Below are 20571 nucleotides of genomic sequence, written 5' to 3' on the forward strand. Positions count from 1 at the left end.
GGTTGCTTTCTGTTAGCTTTGTGTTATTTTTGCAGCTGAATTACACTTGGGGAAAGGTGCACATGTTCAGTTGAGTTTGTTACTAAAAAAAACTATTCACAAAATGGAAAAATGTGAAACAACAACTGAAAGGTCATGAAATTAGAGGATACCAAGTGAAATCCTACACTTATTCTCAGAATTGTATATTAGTATTTGAAAATAAGACATAATGTTAACATTCAACTGAAAACTCATTTGAAAAACACAATAAGTGAAAATGGAGCAAAGCTTTTCTCTATTGTTAATACTGTTCCGTTTAGCAGTTGAGGGGGACTACCACTCACAGGACATGGGGATTATGGACAGCTGTTTCCCCACACAGTCACTCCACACTGTAAGTATGGTTCGAAAAGTCCATGATACACTGTACACAGAAGGTTCTTGTCTGAATACTGTGATAGCTGCATCATTAAGAATATGACAGAGCTCAGTTTCTTACAGACATTATTAATATGTTTTTTCCATTTTAGTTCATTATCCACAAGAATACCTAAGAATCTAGCAGATTCTACTTCTTCCAGCCTTGTTCCATCAACATCTAAATCCATGTCTACAGCTTTTTTCCTTGTTTTTAAACGCTGCATACATAGTCTTTTTTAGATTTATAACCAGTTCATTTTCCAACAGCCAATGAGCTGTGACATTTGCAGGTATGTATGCTCTTCTCTCAAGCTGTTCCATATTTTGGTCACTATTTAGTATTGTCATGTCATCAGCATACAATATTTTCTTTTCTTCCTCCTCAACACCTATATCATTAACAACCACATTAAATAACAATGGCCCCATTACCAAACCCTGCAGCACTCCATATTTGATGGGTTTGGTTTCTGATTGGTACAAGTTTCCTAATGATACATACTGCTTGCGGTTGCGCAAGTATGATTTTATCCATTCACCTGGTTGCCCCTGAATGCCATAGTTGCTTAATTTTTGTGTCAGCATTTCATGGTCAATAATGTCAAATGCCATTGAAAGATCCAGAAACATTGCAGAGACAACCTTTTTCTCATCTAAGGACTGTAAAATGTATTCTGTTAGACTGGTAATTGCTGATTCTGTAGATTTGTGAGGGTATGAGACTGTTATGTTTGTCCAAATAGTTAACTAATCTGGTATACATAAGCATTTCTAGGATTTTTGAGAAACCTGATATCAGTGAAACTGGTCTATAGTTGTTGGGATCATCCTTATACCCTTTCTTGTACACTGGCACTACCTTCGTTATCTTCAGTTTTTCTAGAAAAATTGCATCTCTGAAAGAACAGTTTGCTATGTTCAGCAGTGGTGTTATTAGCTCCTCGCATACCATCTTTATTACATGATTTGATATTTCATCATCACCAGCTGATTTCTTCGACTTCAGTTTCTGTATAGTTTTCCGCAATTCATCTTCCGTGACTGGTCTTAAGAACATAGTACTGCATGATCTTTTTGGTGCCTTAATACCATTCTGTTTTTTACTATTTCTTCCCAATTTTAAGTTTTCCACTACACTGATATAGTTATTATTCAGTATGTTTGCTATTTCCATACCATCTGTGACTACTGTGTTGTCTATTTTAATTGACCTAATACCTTCTTCTTTGTTTGACCCATCTTTTTCCTTTCTTTCAGCATTGATTGCATTCCAAGCTGCCTTTGCCTTGTTTTTTGAGTTCGCTATGGTGGTGTCAATTGCTCTTGCTTTGGCTTCTCTTATTGTTTTTCTATACTTCTTTTTTAACATTTTATAGTTTTCAGCTTCGCCCATCCGTCTCACATCCTGAAGCTTCCTTCGCTGTTCTAGTATTTCACTGATAATCCACTGTGTTTGATCTTGCTGCCTTTCTTGTCTCTTTATTTTGGGAAATGCTACATTAAAATGGTACTTAATTGTTGAAATAAATGCATCATATTTTTCATTTACACTCTGGGCCTGTAGGGTTTCATTCCAGGTTTCCTTACTTAACATTGTTCAAAAGATGTTGATATTTTGTTCATTGATGATCCTAATTTCCTTGGTTGTTTGTTTTGGTTCTGATAGAGGGATCAAAAGGCTATTTACAATTTGTACAGAAATCAGATGGCAGTTATAAGAGTCGAGGGGCATGAAAGGGAAGCAGTGGTTGGGAAGGGAGTGAGATTAGATTAGATTAGATTAGATTAATACTAGTTCCATGGGTCATGAATACGATATTTCGTAATGATGTGGAACGAGTCGAATTTTTCCAATACATGACATAATTAGGTTAATTTAACAACATACTTAAGTTAATATAACTACTTTTTTTTTTGTTCTTAATTTATATCTAAAAATTCCTCTATGGAGTAGAAGGAGTTGTCATTCAGAAATTATTTTAATTTCTTCTTAAATACTTGTTGGTTATCTGTCAGACTTTTGATACTATTTGGTAAGTGACCAAAGACTTTAGTGCCAGTATAATTCACCCCTTTCTGTGCCAAAGTTAGATTTAATCTTGAATAGTGAAGATCGTCCTTTCTCCTAGTATTGTAGTTATGCACACTGCTATTACTTTTGAATTGGATTTGGTTGTTAATAACAAATTTCATAAGAGAGTATATATACTGAGAAGCTACTGTGAATATCCCTAGATCCTTAAATAAATGTCTGCAGGATGATCTTGGGTGGACTCCAGCTATTATTCTGATTACACGCTTTTGTGCAATAAATACTTTATTCCTCAGTGATGAATTACCCCAAAATATGATGCCATATGAAAGCAATGAGTGAAAATATGCGTAGTAAGCTAATTTACTAAGATGTTTATCACCAAAATTTGCAATGACCCTTATTGCATAAGTAGCTGAACTCAAACGTTTCAGCAGATCATCAATGTGTTTCTTCCAATTTAATCTCTCATCAATGGACATACCTAAAAATTTGGAATATTCTACCTTAGCTATATGCTTCTGATTAAGGTCTATATTTATTAATGGCGTCATACCATTCACTGTACGGAACTGTATGTACTGTGTCTTATCAAAATTCAGTGAGAGTCCGTTTACAAGGAACCACTTAGTAATTTTCTGAAAGACAGTATTGACAATTTCATCAGTTAATTCTTGTTTCTCAGGTGTGATTACTATACTTGTATCATCAGCAAAGAGAACTAACTTTGCCTCTTCATGAATATAGAATGGCAAGTCATTAATATATAATAAGAACAACAAAGGACCCAAGACTGACCCTTGTGGAACCCCATTCTTGATAGTTCCCCAGTTTGAGGAATGTGCTGATCTTTGCATGTTACGAGAACTACTTATTTCAACTTTCTGCACTCTTCCAGTTAGGTACGAATTAAACCATTTGTGCACTGTCCCACTCATGCCACAATACTTGAGCTTGTCTAGCAGAATTTCATGATTTACACAATCAAAAGCCTTTGAGAGATCACAAAAAATCCCAATGGGTGGTGTTCGGTTATTCAGATCATTCAAAATTTGACTGGTGAAAGCGTATATGGCATTTTCTGTTGAAAAACCTTTCCGGAAACCAAACTGACATTTTGTTAGTACTTCATTTTTACAGATATGTGAAGCTACTCTTGAATACATTACTGTCTCAAAAATTTTGGATAAAGCTGTTAGAAGGGAGATTGGACGGTAATTGTTGACATCAGATCTATCCCCCTTTTTATGCAAAGGTATAACAATAGCATATTTCAGTCTATCAGGGAAAATGCCCTGTTCCAGAGAGCTATTACACAGGTGGCTGAGAATCTTACTTATCTGTTGAGAACAAGCTTTTAGTATTTTGCTGGAAATGCCATCAATTCCATGTGAGTTTTTGCTTTTAAGCAAGTTTATTATTTTCCTAATTTCAGAGGGAGAAGTGGGTGAGATTTCAATTGTATCAAATTGCATAGGTATGGCCTCTTCCATTAACAGCCTAGCATCTTCTAATGAACACCTGGATCCTACTATATCCACAACATTTGGAAAATGATTATTAAAAATATTTTCAACTTCTGACTTTTTGTTCGTAAAGTTTTCATTCAATTTGATGGTAATACTGTCTTCCTCTGCTCTTGGTTGACCTATTTCTCTTTTAATAATATTCCAAATTGTTTTAATTTTATTATCAGAGTTGCTGATTTCAGACATGATACACATACTCCTGGATTTTTTAATAACTTTTCTTAACATAACACAGTAGTTTTTATAATTTTTGATAGTTTCTGGGTCACTACTCTTTCTTGCTGTCAGATACATTTCCCTTTTCCGGTTACAAGATATTTTTATACCCTTAGTAAGCCATGGTTTGTTACAAGGTTTCTTATGAGTATATTTGACTATTTTCTTGGGGAAGCAGTTTTCAAATGCATTTACAAAAATGTCATGAAATAAATTATATTTTAAATTGGCATCAGGTTCACGGTACACCTCATCCCAGTCTAACTGCTGTAGGCTTTCCCTGAAATTTGCAATTGTTAAATCGTTGACTGAACGTACTACTTTGGAGGACTGTTTAGTATTGCTGAATGGAGCTATGTCATATATTGTAACCAGCTGTGCACCATGATCAGAAAGACCATTCTCAACAGGCTGAGCATTTATCTGGTTAAACTTATCTTGGTCTATAAAGAAGTTATCTATCAGTGAGCTGCTATCCTTTACCACCCGAGTAGGAAAATCAATAACGGGTGTCAAATTGAAAGAACCAAGTAATACTTCAAGGTCATTTTTCCTATTACCCTCTTTCAGAGAATCTACATTGAAGTCCCCACAAATAATAATTTGCTTCCCCCTGTCTGACAGATAGCACAACAAGGAGTCCAAATTTTTCAGAAATAGATGAAAATTTCCTGATGGGGACCTATATACAGTTACAATTATAAATGTGCCTTTATTTAATTTAAGCTCACAGGCACATGCTTCTATATGTTTCTCTACACAAAACTTTATTGTTTCTATACTTTTTGCACAATGATAACTTTTGACATATATGGCAACTCCTCCTTTCTCCATATTTTCTCTCATTACATGTGCAGAGAGCTTATAACCACTTACATTTACCTTATCCATATCAGTAACAATGTGATGCTCAGACAGGCATAGTATATCTATTTCATTCTCAGCTTCTAAATCTTCTAAACAAACCAGAAGCTCATCTACTTTATTCTTTAAACTCCCAATATTTTGATGAAATATACTTACATTATTTTTCATTATACTTTTATGAGAACCTTTCCTTATTCTAACACTTGCAGTACTCTCCTGTCTGAGTTTCTCATTGTGCTTAGGCCTAGTTCCTATACCAGTGGTCACATGGTGTTCAGAGAGGCAGATTATGTCAACTGGGTTGGGTGACTTTAATTCATCAATGGAATTACCTAGGACTGAGATACAACTTGGTGGAGATAAAATTTCTGGTGATTGGTGAAAATTTATAATTGATAGCTGTGATTGGTGATCCAATGCGCTAGAATTGTGCTGTTTAATTTCTTTCCTAAACTGAAGATTTGTTTCAATCCTGACCTCTCGTAGAACTTGACATCTTTCTGTCTTACCTATCCTAAAAAAGGTGCTGCTCCAACACCTGTAACCACTGGTATTTTACCATTCATGGCAGTGCCTCCCCCCCTTAAATTTCCTGCTATTACCCCAGCCAGTTTCCCCTTCCCTTTCCTGTTGAGATGTAGGCCGTGCCTGGTATAGTCCCACCTACTGAGATAATCAACAGGAACCACACCAATATGAGCCCCCGCACCCGATCCAAGCAGCCGTTCCAACTCCAAATTAACTCTCCCAACAGAAGAGTTCAAATGAGGCCGGTCATGGCGTCTCAGGACAGATACAAATTCAACATTGGTGTGTCTCGATGCTGACGCAATCTTTACCAGGTCACACTCTATACTGTACCCAGGATCTCTGTCGATGCTGTTCCCTGGCCCTCCCACAATAACCACGGTGTCTTCCCTGGTAAATCCTTTACAGAGTGAACCTAAATCCTTTGTCACCTGATCCAGACTAGCACTTGGTTTGAAAAAATTTGTGACCTGGTATTCTGGTCCTAATTCCTCCTGCAGAAGTTGGCCTACACCTCTGGCATGAGAACTGCCTAACAACAAAACTTTCTTCCTTTTCGATGACTTTTCTACATTCTTTTTCAATTTCCTATTGAAAGTTTGTTGTGTCCTGTCTACACCTACCTCTGCTTGAGGCTCATCAGTTTCTAACTGAAGCAACAGGTCAAACTTATTTTTGACATTCACCACAAAACTGTCAGACTTAGTTCTAGGCCTGTTCCTTCTGCTACCTGTTGCCACTTCCCACCTCTCTTTGCCCTTCTCCCTCCTTAACCTGTCCAGATCTTCCCTAGCCTGATCTAGCTCAGCCTGAAGGGCAGCAATTTTCCCCTCCTGTTCCACTATCTTCCTATCTCTGCTGCAAATCCTGCATAACCACTGATGAGCCTGATCCACTTTCCCAACACCCACGCCACTGCAGTCCCCCCAGTGAAAAAAACTACTGCATCCATCACACCAAACCCCGGAACTAACAATTCTACGGCAAGTCAGGCACTTCTCACTCATGGCAAAAATAATACTTTAGCTAGAATAAATCAATTAAATTACCGAAAATCAAAAAAGACGTTACAAGAATTAAGCCTATTCACAAATGTATATAAGCAAGTTTCTGATTTAAAATTCCGCTGTTTTTCTGAGATCTGTATTAAAACAACGAAGGTATACGCTATTTATTATATATTTCACTCGATGGAATGAAAAAAGGACAATTAAACGAGATACTTTAACTTTGATTCTCCAAAAACGTTACGAGAATTAGGCCTATAAACAAATGTATATAGGCAAGTTTCTGATATGAAGTTACGCTGTTTTTTCTGAAATCTGTATTAAAACAATGAAGTTATACGCTATTTACGGTAGTTTACTTATTTGTTACCGAGAAACTAGTTAAATTACCGTGAAACAAGAAACAAACACGTTTACAAAATTTAAGCCTAAGCGCGACTTCGCGAAGTTACGATCTTTTCGTGTTTTCTGAAAAAATACGCAAAGAAAAGTCAAACCTTTAACGGCAAGACTAAACGATACACTAATGCACGTATTTAATTTGTTGTCGGCGTTAAACTAAATTATATTCCTGTCTAAATCACTTAACTTTCTGGAAATGGTTTCTGGCGTCACTTACTCGGCGGCCATCTTGGACACTGTTGTAGCCTATCCCCAATGTTATTCAATCTGTATATTGAGCAAGCAATAAAGGAAATAAAAGAAAAGTTCAGAGTAGGTATTAAAATCCAGGGAGAAGAAATAAAAACTTTGAGGTTCGCCGATGACATTGTAATTCTGTCAGAGACAACAAAGGACTTGGAAGAGCAGCTGAACAGAATGGACAGTGCCTTGAAAGGAAGGTATAAGATGAACATCAACAAAAGCAAAACAAGGATAATGGAATGTAGTCGAATTAAGTCGGGTGATGCTAAGGGAATTAGATTAGGAAATGAGACACTTAAAGTAGTAAAGGAGTTTTGCTATTTGGGGAGCAAAATAACTGACGATGGTCGAAGTAGAGAGGATATAAAATGTAGACTGACAATGGCAAGGAAAGCGTTTCTGAAGAAGAAAAATTGGTTAACATCGTGTATAGATTTAAATGTCAGGAAGTCGTTTCTGAAAGTATTTGTATGGAGTGTAGCCATGTATGGAAGTGAAACATGGACGATAAATACTTTAGACAAGAAGAGAATAGAAGCTTTCGAAATGTGGTGCTACAGAAGAATGCTGAAGATTAGATGGGTAGATCACATAACTAATGAGGAGGTATTGAATAGAATTGGGGAGAAGAGGAGCTTGTGGCACAACTTGACTAGAAGAAGGGATCGGTTGGTAGGACATGTTCTTAGACATCGAGGGATCACCAATTTAGTATTGAAGGGCAGCGTGGAGGGTAAAAATCGTAGAGGGAGACCAAGAGATGAATACACTAAGCAGATTCAGAAGGATGTAGGCTGCAGTAGGTACTAGGAGATGAAGAAGCTTGCACAGGATAGAGTAGCATGGAGAGCTGCATCAAACCAGTCTCAGGACTGAAGACCACAACAACAACAACTGTGTCATTACTGCTGCAAAAGCTGATTAGTTGTCCATGATAATCAGATATTTCTGTACGAACTACATGTGACTCATAGTTACACATATTAGTAATTATGTTGTCAATACCTGTCTCACTTTGTGAAGTCACTCTTGTTGGTGCTGTTGTTACTTTCGTGTTATGCTGTATTAACAATTCTTCAAAATCCTGTCTTATTTTTGTGTCTTTTTCCCATGTCAATGTTGAAGTCTCCACATATAATAAAATTTCTCTTCATATTCATTCTCAATAAGCCAGCAATTTTTTTCAGAAAGATGCTAAAATTGCCACATGGTGACCTGTACACACAAAACACTCTAAAATCCTCTGCCACTATACCAGTAACTTCAAAGTCTTTTTCTCTAGCTACAGGCAATGTAGCAGCTTCACTGTTTACATTCTTTGATAGAGTACCTGTTTTAATATATATACAAACGCCACCACCCTTATATTTAGAGCTGCAGAAGTAACTAGCTAGTTTGTAGTCCTTTACTGCAACATTATTTATTTTACTTTCAGTTAGTCCATGTTCACTTATGCGTAATATGTCTGGTCTTACTTCACTCAGGAGTACTTCTGCTTCTAATTTTTTGTTACCAAAGTATTGAATATTTTGATGAAGTACTTTTATGTAATTTTTCTTTTGTTGATTTACATGTTGTGAGCTGTATTCTGGGGCAAATTCTTTAGTATCGTCTTTTTTTGTTTGGTGCTTATATTTTTCTTTTCCAGCTAGAGTGTATGATTTTTCACCCCCTTCAGGCCATATTAGTTTCCGTTGCTTCTAATGGTTTTGCAGACATCTGCAAACATTCTGCTGGACGTTACAGGCCCCAGTCTATTTAAATGCAAGCCATCCTTCGCCAGTGAGTTTTCACATAGGAATTTGTTTGGGTCTATAAAAATTGCCCCAAGACGATCACATAGTTCTTTAAGAGCACGGTTTATTTTGGCGATATATTTTTCACTCACCGACCTTCTGTTTACTATCCCGCTAAGTATCAGCCGAGATCCTGCATACATATTTCTTGCAGAACGAATCATGTTTCTTGTTTCGTTTGCCATTTCTTCCTCACTACTGCTCCTTAACGAATTCGTTCCAGCATGTATAAACGCCCCTTTATAGTTATGTCTGGTTTCAGAATCTGGTTCTGCAGTATCTTGTCTTGCATTTACCATATTTTTAAAATGTTTACCGAGCTGTTGCGTTCTAATTCCAGGTCGTACGTCGATCTTGCAATTGGGGACAGCAATATTCTTCAGCAGCGAATCCCCAATTATCAAAAAGTCATTTTCCTTTTGTTGCGTATCTGTCGTCTTGTTTTTCCTTTTGCTGTATGTCACCACCTTCCATTTATATTTATCTTCCGGTTTTTGGCTTACTGAGTTTACCGAGACATCAACGGGAACACTTGAAATGTTGTTGTTTTTAAAATCCGATCGGTCACTCGTATTTTCGCGATCTTCTTGCTTTTCCGTTTGATGGCTTTTACACAGACAGGACTTCTTTTCTTGTATTAATGTATCGTTTTCTTTCTTGATGGTCGAAAGTTCGGTTTTTAATGCCTCAATGTCACTTCGTAGTATCTTTATAATTTCGTTTTTTGTATCAACTGCACTTACAAGATCCGAGATCGGCCGTTTCGTCACGTAAACAACCGTGACATGTCCACGGAAAATCATCGCTGACGAACTTAAGATTTACTTTCGCGCACTTTTCGTGTAACCAGAAGTTGCATTTGATACACAGAATACCCTTCATCACAGGCTTTTCACATTCTCTACACGAAGAACTGTTCATTTTTTGCCTTTTTAGCGAGAGAGAAGCGCCACTACACTTTCCTATCGGAGCCATCTTACTATTCTACTATTGATGCCAAATGAAATCGGTGGCCTAATGGTGCTGCCACGTACCAGAGACTTCCTTCAACAGAATGAAGATGAGTAGAAATTCCTTTAACCAAGAAAGATCTTCACTTACTGTCCACTTTTTTTATTACGTATTTAAATATGTGTAATGAAATTATTTTTCCCTATGAAATGCCTTGTCATCTTCTTCTATAAATGTCTCTGAGGACAAGTGTCTGGACACCAAACTATTCCACTAAACTAACACAAACACTATACACAAAAAGCTTCAGATGGAACATCAATTACATAAATTTTGGTTTCATTCGGCATTTTAAAAATCACATAATAGGGAGAAGATTACAGAAATAATCAATAAATTGATTAGGTTTAAGCCTCTGCAGTAGGTCTGGAGGTAAAAACATTGCATGTTAAGAATTATGCATTTCCTTGACTCTGATCAGCCTGTGCTTGGTATTCACTTGATTTATGAACTCTCCACATAAAAAAATCATTCAGCACCAGGGCACTTCATACTCGCCAAAGCAAAGGAGACCAGACACTGTAGATGACAGCTAATCTCTGCAGTGTGAAAGCATCTGGGTGCCAACTGGTACCCCTAACGGGGAAATATTTGGAGCATCAGGTGATTAGAGATGGAATCCACCAACAGCTCTGCTGCAAAAATATGTCTGAGTAGAACTGCTTTTTTTTCGTATGTCAGAAAGTTAGATAAATTTCATTTCTTTCCTTAAACACAAATGCTTTTCCTGTACAGACAAAGTGAAGTATTAAAGAAAGTCAGGAGCCATGAAAACTGGGCTGTCACCATATCTAAATCTGACTACACAGAAAAAACATTAATTGTTTTCCATATAATAATATTACTGAACTTAACAACTTACTTAAAAATGCACTTAATAAACGCCAATTTTTGCTTACAGACAGGGAAAATCAAAGTTGTGTAGCTATTAATCCAAGAGCACAATCGAACACATATGAAGATAAAATTCCAATAAGATCAATTGTAAACTATAGATAAGCCCTGCTCCTCTGCTGAGTTAAAAATCAAACAAAATAATTAACAACAATTAAACTTTGTGAAAAATCCACATTTTTCGAAGAGCACAACTGAACTGACTAATTAGATTAAAAATATTAACATCCTAATAGGAAGCAATTTTCTTTCATTAGATGTGGTGCACTTACATATCTATGTTCCTCTAGATGAAACAATTAATATTCTAAAGAACAGTTTTCTGAAATATGGGAAACTTAGCCAGGCAGAAATTGTCAAACTACTCAACTTTTAAAACTAATCTTACCCTACAACTTCTTCAATTTTAATGCTAAAGCCTTTAAAAAAAATAAAGGCTTAGCCATGGGCTGTAACCTGGCAGGAACATTAGCTAAGATTTTTCTTGATCAAACAATGGAAACTCCAAGTTGGAATATCAACAATGTAAGTAAAAGATAAATTGTTACTTACTGTAAAGGTGACACATTAAGTTGCTGACAAGCACAATTAAAAGATACTTACACATTAGCTTAGGGACCACAGCTTTCATCAGAAAAAGCGGGAGAAAAAAAAAAAAAAAAGAAAAGAAGAAGAAGACACACACACACACACACACACACACACACATATATATATATATATATATCTGCTTGTGTCTGTATATGTGTGGATGGATATGTGTGTGTGTGCGAGTGTATACCCGTCCTTTTTTCCCCCTAAGGTAAGTCTTTCCGCTCCCGGGATTGGAATGACTCCTTACCCTCTCCCTTAATACCCACATTCTTTCGTCTTTCCCTCTTTCCTGATGAGGCAACAGTTTGTTGTGAAAGCTTGGTTCAAAAATGGTTCAAATGGCTCTGAGCACTATGGGACTCAACTGCTGAGGTCATTAGTCCCCTAGAACTTAGAACTAGTTAAACCTAACTAACCTAAGGACATCACAAACGTCCATGCCCGAGGCAGGATTCGAACCTGCGACCGTAGCGGTCTTGCGGTATCAGACTGCAGCGCCTTTAACCGCACGGCCACTTCGGCCGGCGTGAAAGCTTGACTTTTGTGTGTATGTTTGTGTTTGTTTGTGTGTGTATCGACGTGCCAGCGCTTTCGTTTGGTAAGTCGCATCATCTTTGTTTTTAGATATATTTTTCCCATGTGGAATGTTTCCCTCTATCAATTTATATATATATATATATATATATATATATATATATATATATATATAGAGAGAGAGAGAGAGAGAGAGAGAGAGAGAAACATTCCACGTGGGAAAAATATATCTAGAAACACAGATGATGTGACTTACCCAACGAAAGCGCTGGCAGGTCGATAGACACACAAACAAACACAAACATACACACAAAATTCAAGCTTTCGCAACCAACGGTTGCTTCATCAGGAAAGAGGGAAGGAGAGGGAAAGACGAAAGGATGTGGGTTTTAAGGGAGAGGGTAAGGAGTCATTCCAATCCCAGGAGCGGAAAGACTTACCTTAGGGGGAGAAAAGGACAGGTATATACTCGCACACACACACACATATCCATCCGCACATACACAGACACAAGCAGACAAATGTGTATATTCACACAAGCAAACACACCTCACACACACAAGACCAGCAGCTCAAACCAGAATGCAGCTGTCTCATGGAATGGAAGCAACAATCTGGAGCAAGCAGGGATGGGGAAGGGGAAGAGACAGCAGAGTGGGAGAAAGAAGAGAGCTCTCTGGAAGAGCGTGCAGGGATGACTGCAAACAGGCACAGAGTTGGGAGGCTGTGGGGCAGAGATGTGGGGAGGGGGAATGGAGCAAAAAAAGAGAGCAGTGGAGAAAGATGGGTGGCTGCATTTGAAGAGGGTGACACAAAAAGAGGGTGGGAAACAAGAACAGGGAGGAGGATGCCCATGGTTGTGCTGCGGATTTGTTTGTATACTTTCCCTTCAATGGAGAAATAGTTGTGAATTAGGATAAAGTGAGTAAGCTGTATGAGGAATAAGGCAGTGGGTTTGGAGTCTGAAGGACATTGGTAAAGATAGTGTTCAGTAATGGTAAGACCACAGCCATGAAGGATGTGTGTTGGTGTATAGGTGGTATTAACAATGATGAGTAGTTATCCAGGAGGTTAAGGGGTGGAGAGGGTAGAGAATTAGTGGAGGAAGTTGTTGATATCTTTGATGTGGGAGACTAGATTATGGGCAATTAGTAGGAGGTGTTGGTCATTGAGGGCCGAAATTCTTTCAGTGGGACCAGAATAGCCTCTCTTTCCTCTCACCTTCTCAGTATTCTTGTCTCCCACCCTCTGCCAACGCACCCGCTCGTCTTCCCAGCTACTCTCCTTTTTTTGCTCCGTTACCCCTCCCCACCTTCTTGCCTCACAGCCTTCAAACTCTGTGCCTGTTGGCAGTCTAGACCCAGCACACTCTGCCAGACAGCGCTCTTCTCTTCTCCTCTCCTGCCTGTACACTGTTATCCCTCCCCTTCCCCACCCTCTCCAGATTGCTGCTTCCATTCTGCATGACAATTGCATTCCGGTCTGACCTGCTGGGGATGACAGTCATGTGTGCAGCATGAGGTGTGCCTGCTTCTTTCTCTCTCTCTCTCTCTCTCTCTCTCTCTCTCTCTCTCTCTTTGAGTGTGTGTGTGTGTGTGTGTGTGTGTGTGTGTGTGTGTGTGTGAGAGAGAGAGAGAGAGAGAGAGAGAGAGAGTGAGTTTTTTCTCTTTCTTTTTCTGATGAAGCAATGGCCGGAAGCTAATGTGTAAGAATTTTTTAATTGTGCCTGACTACAACTTATCATGTCATCTTTATGGTAAGTAGCAGTCTATCTTTTCCTCACATTGTTGTTTTTCCTTGATCATACAGAAAAAAGCTCCTCAAAGAGCAACCAATGCTACATAATAAAATAATGTACACTGAAGCACCAAATAAACTGATATAGGCACACGTATTCAAATACAGAGATATGTAAACAGGCAGAATATGACACTGCAGTTGGCAATTGCCTGTATAAGACAACAAGTGTCTGGCACAGTTGTTAGATTGGTTACTGCTGCTATAATGGCAAGTTATCAAGATTTAAGTGAGTCTGAACATGGTGTTAGAATCGGCGCATGAGCAGCGGGTCATAGCACCTCCAAGGTAGCAATGAAGTGGGGATTTTCCCGTACGACCATTTCACAAGCGTACCATGAATATTAGGAGCCCGGTAAAACATCAAATCTCCAACATCGCTGTGGCCAGAAAAAGATCCTGCAAGAATGGGACTAATGACGATTGAAGAGAATCGCTCAACCTGACAGAAGTGCAACCCTTCCACAAATTGACACAGATTTAAATGCTGGCCCATCAACAAGTGTCAACGTGCAAACCGTTCAATGCAGCATTATCAGTATGGGCTTTTGGAGCTGAAGGCCCACTTGCGTACTCTTGATGACTGCATGATGCAAAGCTTTATGTCTTGCCTGGGCCTGCCAATACTGGCATTGGACTATTGATGACTGGAAACATGTTGCCTGGTGAATCTCGTTTCAAATTGTATCGAGTGGATGACTGTGTATGAGTATGGAGACAACCTCATGGATCCATGGACCCTGTGTATCAGCAGGGGACTGTTCAAGCGGGTGGAGGCTCTGTAATGGTGTGGGGCATGTGTACTTGGAGTGATATGGGACCCCTGATATGTCGAGATACAACTCTGACAGGTGACAAGTATGTAAGCATCTTGTCTGATCAGCTGCATCCATTCATGTCAATTGTGTATTCCGATGGTCTTGGGCAATTCCAGCAGGACAATGCGACACCCCACAGTCCAGAATTGCTACAGAGTGGCTCCAGAAACACTCTCCTGAGTTTAAACACTTCCAATGGGCATCAAACTCCACAGAGATGAACATTATTGAGCATATTTGGGGTGCCTTGTAACTTGCTGTTCAGAAAACATCTCCACCCACTCGTACTCTTACGGATTTATAGACAGCTGCTGCAGGATTCATGCTGTCAATTCCCTCCAGCACTACTTCAAACATTGGTCGAGTCCATGCCACATTGTGTTGTGGCACTTCTTCATGCTCTTGGGGCCATACGCGATATTAGGCAGGTGTACCAGTTTCTTTGGCTCTTTAATGTATTATTGACAGTATGTAGATGACATGATTATCTTGTTCAATGGAACAAAGGAAGAAGCATCCACACTTCATCAGAAATTCAATGAACTTCACACAAATATACATTTCAACACGGGGCACGAAAAACAGAAGGGCATAAACTTTTTTTTCTGAGAACCAATTACATCTTATGGGAGAATTCACAATACCTCATGTCATCCTACAACACATAAAAAAGCATTTTTCATGCCATGGTACACACAACAATCTGCTTACCACTGTCTGATAAGAACATTCAATAGAGCTAAATACATTGCAATATATAGCCATAGAAATGGGATGCAACACTGATTTAGTTAAGAAACTCTATAGAGATAAGAAAAATAAGCTCTATAAGATAAATAAGAGAGAAATAACAAAAATTTTCAAATGAGGTATGTCATCCCCACTATTCTTTCCACCCCTCCCACAGTGGTATTCTGCCATCCACTGAACCCACACAATATACTCATCCATCCCTACACAATCCCTATAACCAACCCCTTACCTCACGGTTCGTATCCCTGTAATAGACCTAGGTGCAAGACATGCCCCATACATCCTCCCACCACCACCTAGTCCAGTCTTGTCACAAACATCACCTATACCATCAAAGGCAGTGTTACCTGCGAAACCAGTCATGTGACCTAGAAGCTAAGCTGCAACCACCGTGCTGCATTCTATGTGGGTATGACAACCAACAAGCTGTCTGTCCATGTGAGTGGCCACCGACAAACTGTGACCAAGAAACAAGTGGACCACACTGTTGCTGAGCACGTTGCCCAACATGATATCCTTCATTTCAATGACTACTTCACAGCCTGCACCGTATTGATCCTTCTCACCAACACCAGCTTTTCTGAATTGCACAAGTGGGAACTCTCCCTGCAATATATCCTACATTCCTGCAACCCTCCTTGTGGACTCCCCAGCAGCACTTCACTATCCACCATCCCTACCCTACTATCCCTCCCCCTCCCCATTCCAGCCCCCTTCTTACCCCCACCCAGTTGCCACTTCCATCACGCACTGCTGCTGCTTCCAGTGTGGCTTCAGCTGCCAGAGACTGCAGTTTTCTTTTTGTGTTTGTGTGTGTGTGTGTGTGCCCGCATCTCGTGGTCGTGCGGTAGCGTTCTCGCTTCCCACGCCCGGGTTCCCGGGTTCGATTCCCGGCGGGGTCAGGGATTTTTTCTGCCTCGTGATGGCTGGGTGTGCCAGTGTGGCCGTGCGGTTCTAAGCGCTTCAGTTTGGAACTGCGTGACCGCTACGATCGCAGGTTCGAATCCCGCCTCGGGCATGGATGTGTGTGCTGTCCTTAGGTTAGTTAGGTTTAAGTAGTTCTAAGTTCTAGGGGACTTATGACCACAGCAGTTGAGTCCCATAGTGCTCAGAGCCATTTGAACCATTTTGTGTGTGTGTGTGTGTGTGTGTGTGTGTGTGTGTGTGTGTGTGTGTGTGTGTGTGATCTATTTTTGACAAAGGCCTTGTTGGCCGAAAACTTATTTGTGACAGTCTTTTTGTTGTGCCTAAACATCTCCACTATATGGGGAGTAGGAACTTTCCTTTTCATGATACTGTTACATTCCATCCTGGATTTTCCATCGTTTGATTAAAAGACAAATAACATTAGTAAGCAAGGAGAATAAAAAGAAGCAAAAATATGCAATCTTACCACATATCAGACAAATCTCTAAAGAAATTAGCTACATATTTTATAAAACAAGAATAAAAATTGATGTTCAGACAAGTAACACAATGCTTTCCAAATATAGGACATAAATCTGACCCAACACTCCACTGCCACCAATAGGGCATATATAAAGTACAGTGCAGGGATTACAATAAATTCTACTTTGGACAAACAGGAAGAAACATATGTACGTGACTTAAAGAACATTATAACACTGATAAAAGCAACCCTTTGATATATGCTGCTCATTTAAGGGACGAAAAGCATGTAGTAGACAAAACAAAATAGTGTTTCTGTTCTACACAAAACAGAGGAGGGTAGATGTATGGATCTCATCGAAGAAATTGATTTTTTTTTCCCATGTGGATCTCACAAAAGAAACTGAATTTTTTCAGATTATGCTAACGATTAAATAAAAAATTGAAGTGAAAAACAAAAATACGTTGAAAATTTTCATGATATTGTATTACAAAGATAATACTGGTCAAAACAGAAATGTTTTGCCATTTCATGTTACATATTCTTTGGATAACTGTGTGATGGGCACTCCATGCATCTGCTTTTACATGAGTGTTCTATTTTGACAACTGTTTTATGAGACATGTGTGATACTTGTTATTAACAAAACTTTTAAGATATAGTGTATATCTTACCACACTGTGTGTTGTATATATCTTACTGAAATTTTCAATTTTTTTGCCCATGAAACTTGCCCTGTGTCCATAATGTTGTACAACAGGTACTGGAAAATTGTATCTTACTGAAATCGGCAATACGTTCAAAACTAAATTATTCAACAGTTTGACATGTGCAATATGTCACTTCTGAGGCACTAACTCAACTGGTTGATCAGGGTATTGTACAAGCATTTGTCATGAACTGCATACTTCAATAGTAAACTGAAATCAGGAAATGGGAATGTTCTTGAAATTGAAAATGGCTGTGTATTCAGTAGACTTGTTGTGGCATAGCAACAGCCCGACCACTCTTAGGAATTATTAGAATGAGTGTTCCATTAATGAAAATCTAACAGAGGTAAAAATGTAGTGACAGTGTCCAACAGCAGTGACTTCCAGTCTGCATGTAATGAAGTGCAAAACTTATTTTGAAGAAATGAACTGCTGGGCAGTTATTGACAATGAGGAACTGATTTCAGAGATCATAGTTGACAAAGACATTGATTCTGTGTGAAATAAGAATGGTAAGCAGTCAAAGCTGAGAATGATGAAGAAGAAGAAAGTGCAGAAGACAATTCCAGTACACATGAAATATTGGATAATATAAACAAAAGTTCTAGCATTGATGGACAGACTAAGTGAACCAAATCACATGCAGTTATTGCACCTCATGAACATAAAATAAAATAACATTCACAAAAGAAAATATGTGAATGATTCACCAAAAGAAATAATTGACTTATTTAAAGTAGTGGTAAAATGAACCTACAGTTACTTGCAGATAGTGTTCTAAATAGCCATGTGTTTTTTTATTGTTTGGCCACAATTTCAGTGAATTTTATCTAATTGCTATATTTGCAAGTTTTTTAAATTTTTTACTTCTAATGTTCTTTAAATTTAAATCTGTAGAGTATAATACAGCAATACGTGCTTTCCCAACCCATCATGAGTTATTTGCATTTTCATAGCTCTCTCTCAACATATTGTGGTTATACAATATGGACGGGGTTAAGCAAGTTCCCCCCCTCCCCTCCCCCCCCCCCCCCCCCATGACTGTATTATGTTCTTCTTACACTATAAGGAATAGGAGCAAAGTATTAAAGAAAAAGATGAAAAAAGGAATTACTGGACAAAGCAAAAGCATGCATGAGAAATATCATAGGTGTGAAATTTCAAGATAAGTGGATCCTCCATTACATAAAAGAGGGGAAGAGATTTCAGGAAGAGAGACTGTTTAAGATTATCACCATGGATATTGAATCAAGGAGAAGACTGCAACACTGGATGAGAAGGAAGTGAATCAAGCTTTATGTGAGTATTCCTGTTTTATTTGAGTTCCCCATGAGTATTTTTTTTTTTTTTTTTTTCATTCACTTATTTGATGTAAACTTGTGCTTACAGTAAGCTTTGTATCACACTGACACAGAAATGTCTCTAACATACCTTTTGTGAAGGAAGCAACCAGTGAACTGCAGGACTAAGAAATGCTCTGTCAACATCAGCCACACGTGTTGCTCCAGTGATGAAACTTGTTATTATTCCCACAAACAGGGCAGTGGCACACCCAACCAATGTATACCACATATATGAAAGCTGGTACAATACAAAAGCTTCAGACCTAAGGAAACAATACACATTTAAATATTAAGTGTTATTATGTAACATTCTCTTACTTTTAATTGTATGTACAGTATCGGTTACTGTGAGCATAGAATGATTGCAATGAAAATATACCAAATTTCCAATGTTTAATCGATTTGTGTTTTTTGATACATTTGCCTGAGGTAAATGTTTAGATGTGATAAATACACCAAGAAAAATCATAATAGATGCTTTGTATCCACATTTCATTACAATTACTTGTTTTCAGCAGACAGGCAGTTCAGAACATTGATTACAGCATTTTCATGACCTTTCACTTCATAGACAAGTTCACCATGATCCACACAAGTTGCATAGCAGTCAACCTGGTACTATCCAATTCAAATGATACTGAAAAAGTACATGACCATTAAAGGGGAGATGGTGGTGGCATACAGTTATTGATTACTGGACAGTGTGCCAGTACCCTGTGTTAATCCCTAAATCTCTTAACAATGCCTCATGTAATAACACTAATTATTGTGATTGGTGTGTCTGACCTCAAGTTCTGCAGCCCCTTGGTGTTATTTGAGAGGAGTAGGCTATGTGTTTCTTCCTCCATAGCTAGTGTTGCTTATGTACATTTGTGGGCTGGTGTTTGACTTTGAGGACACTAGTTCAAATTTTGGTACTATAAAAAAATTCTATTTACATTTTTCGGCTGATAAGTAGAGGGAAATGACCTGCATTCAATTACAAACTTCTCTGCAATGTTTCAGGCAGTGAGTGCATCTGCTCCAGATGGTGCTCACAAACATGGACCTCTTTCTACTTTCCTGCCACTGCCTCCAGCACATGCTTGTCCACCAAAAGTTGGACAGCTTATAGGGAATGCTGAATTCTTCTGCTTCTCCTTCTTCTTCTTCTTGTCATGGCGTTACAACCCTGCAAGGGTCTTAGCCTCTTTGACAAATTTCCTCCATTCTGCCCTCTCCAGTACAATTCTCCGCCATTTTATATCTTCTTCCACATTATCTTTCGTGGCCTTTCTCACTGTCTTTTTTCCAGTTGGATTCCATTCAAAAACTTTTATAGTTGTTCATGCAGTATCCATCTTAAGGGCATGTCCAAGCCAGGCTAGTCTCCTACTTTTTACTGTTCTTACAATATCAGCTTCTTGTTTGAGATGATCCATCTCAGTGTTTGTTTTAGATCTCCAGAAACCATTGCTGGCCTGAACTGCCCCACAGATCTTGTGCAGAATACTGTGTTCAAATATCCTGAGCAGCTACTCATCAGCAATCATTAGTGTCCATGTTTCACATCTGTAGGTTACAACTGCCCTGATCAGTTATGACCTTTTAAATTTGATGTTTCTGTTGGTTGTTTAATAACCTACAGGTCAACAATTTCTTAAATGCATGAAATGTATTCGCAGTTGCAAATGTGAACAACCTTCAGCTGAATGATGGAATGATT

At 38.6% G+C, this 20571-nt stretch overlaps 1 protein-coding gene across 1 annotated transcript in view; it reads right to left on the reverse strand.

Annotated features, from left to right (window-relative positions):
- The window catches only part of LOC124789498 (sodium-coupled monocarboxylate transporter 2-like), a 247291-nt gene that overhangs the window by 6102 nt on the left and 220618 nt on the right, over positions 1 to 20571 (reverse strand). The window contains exon 14 of the mRNA XM_047256882.1: positions 18955 to 19129. Coding sequence (XP_047112838.1) covers positions 18955 to 19129 — 175 coding nt within the window. The remainder of the gene's footprint in view (positions 1 to 18954; positions 19130 to 20571) is intronic.

The sequence above is a fragment of the Schistocerca piceifrons genome, chromosome 3 (genome assembly GCF_021461385.2).
Source record: "Schistocerca piceifrons isolate TAMUIC-IGC-003096 chromosome 3, iqSchPice1.1, whole genome shotgun sequence".
NCBI classification, from domain to species: domain Eukaryota; kingdom Metazoa; phylum Arthropoda; class Insecta; order Orthoptera; family Acrididae; genus Schistocerca; species Schistocerca piceifrons.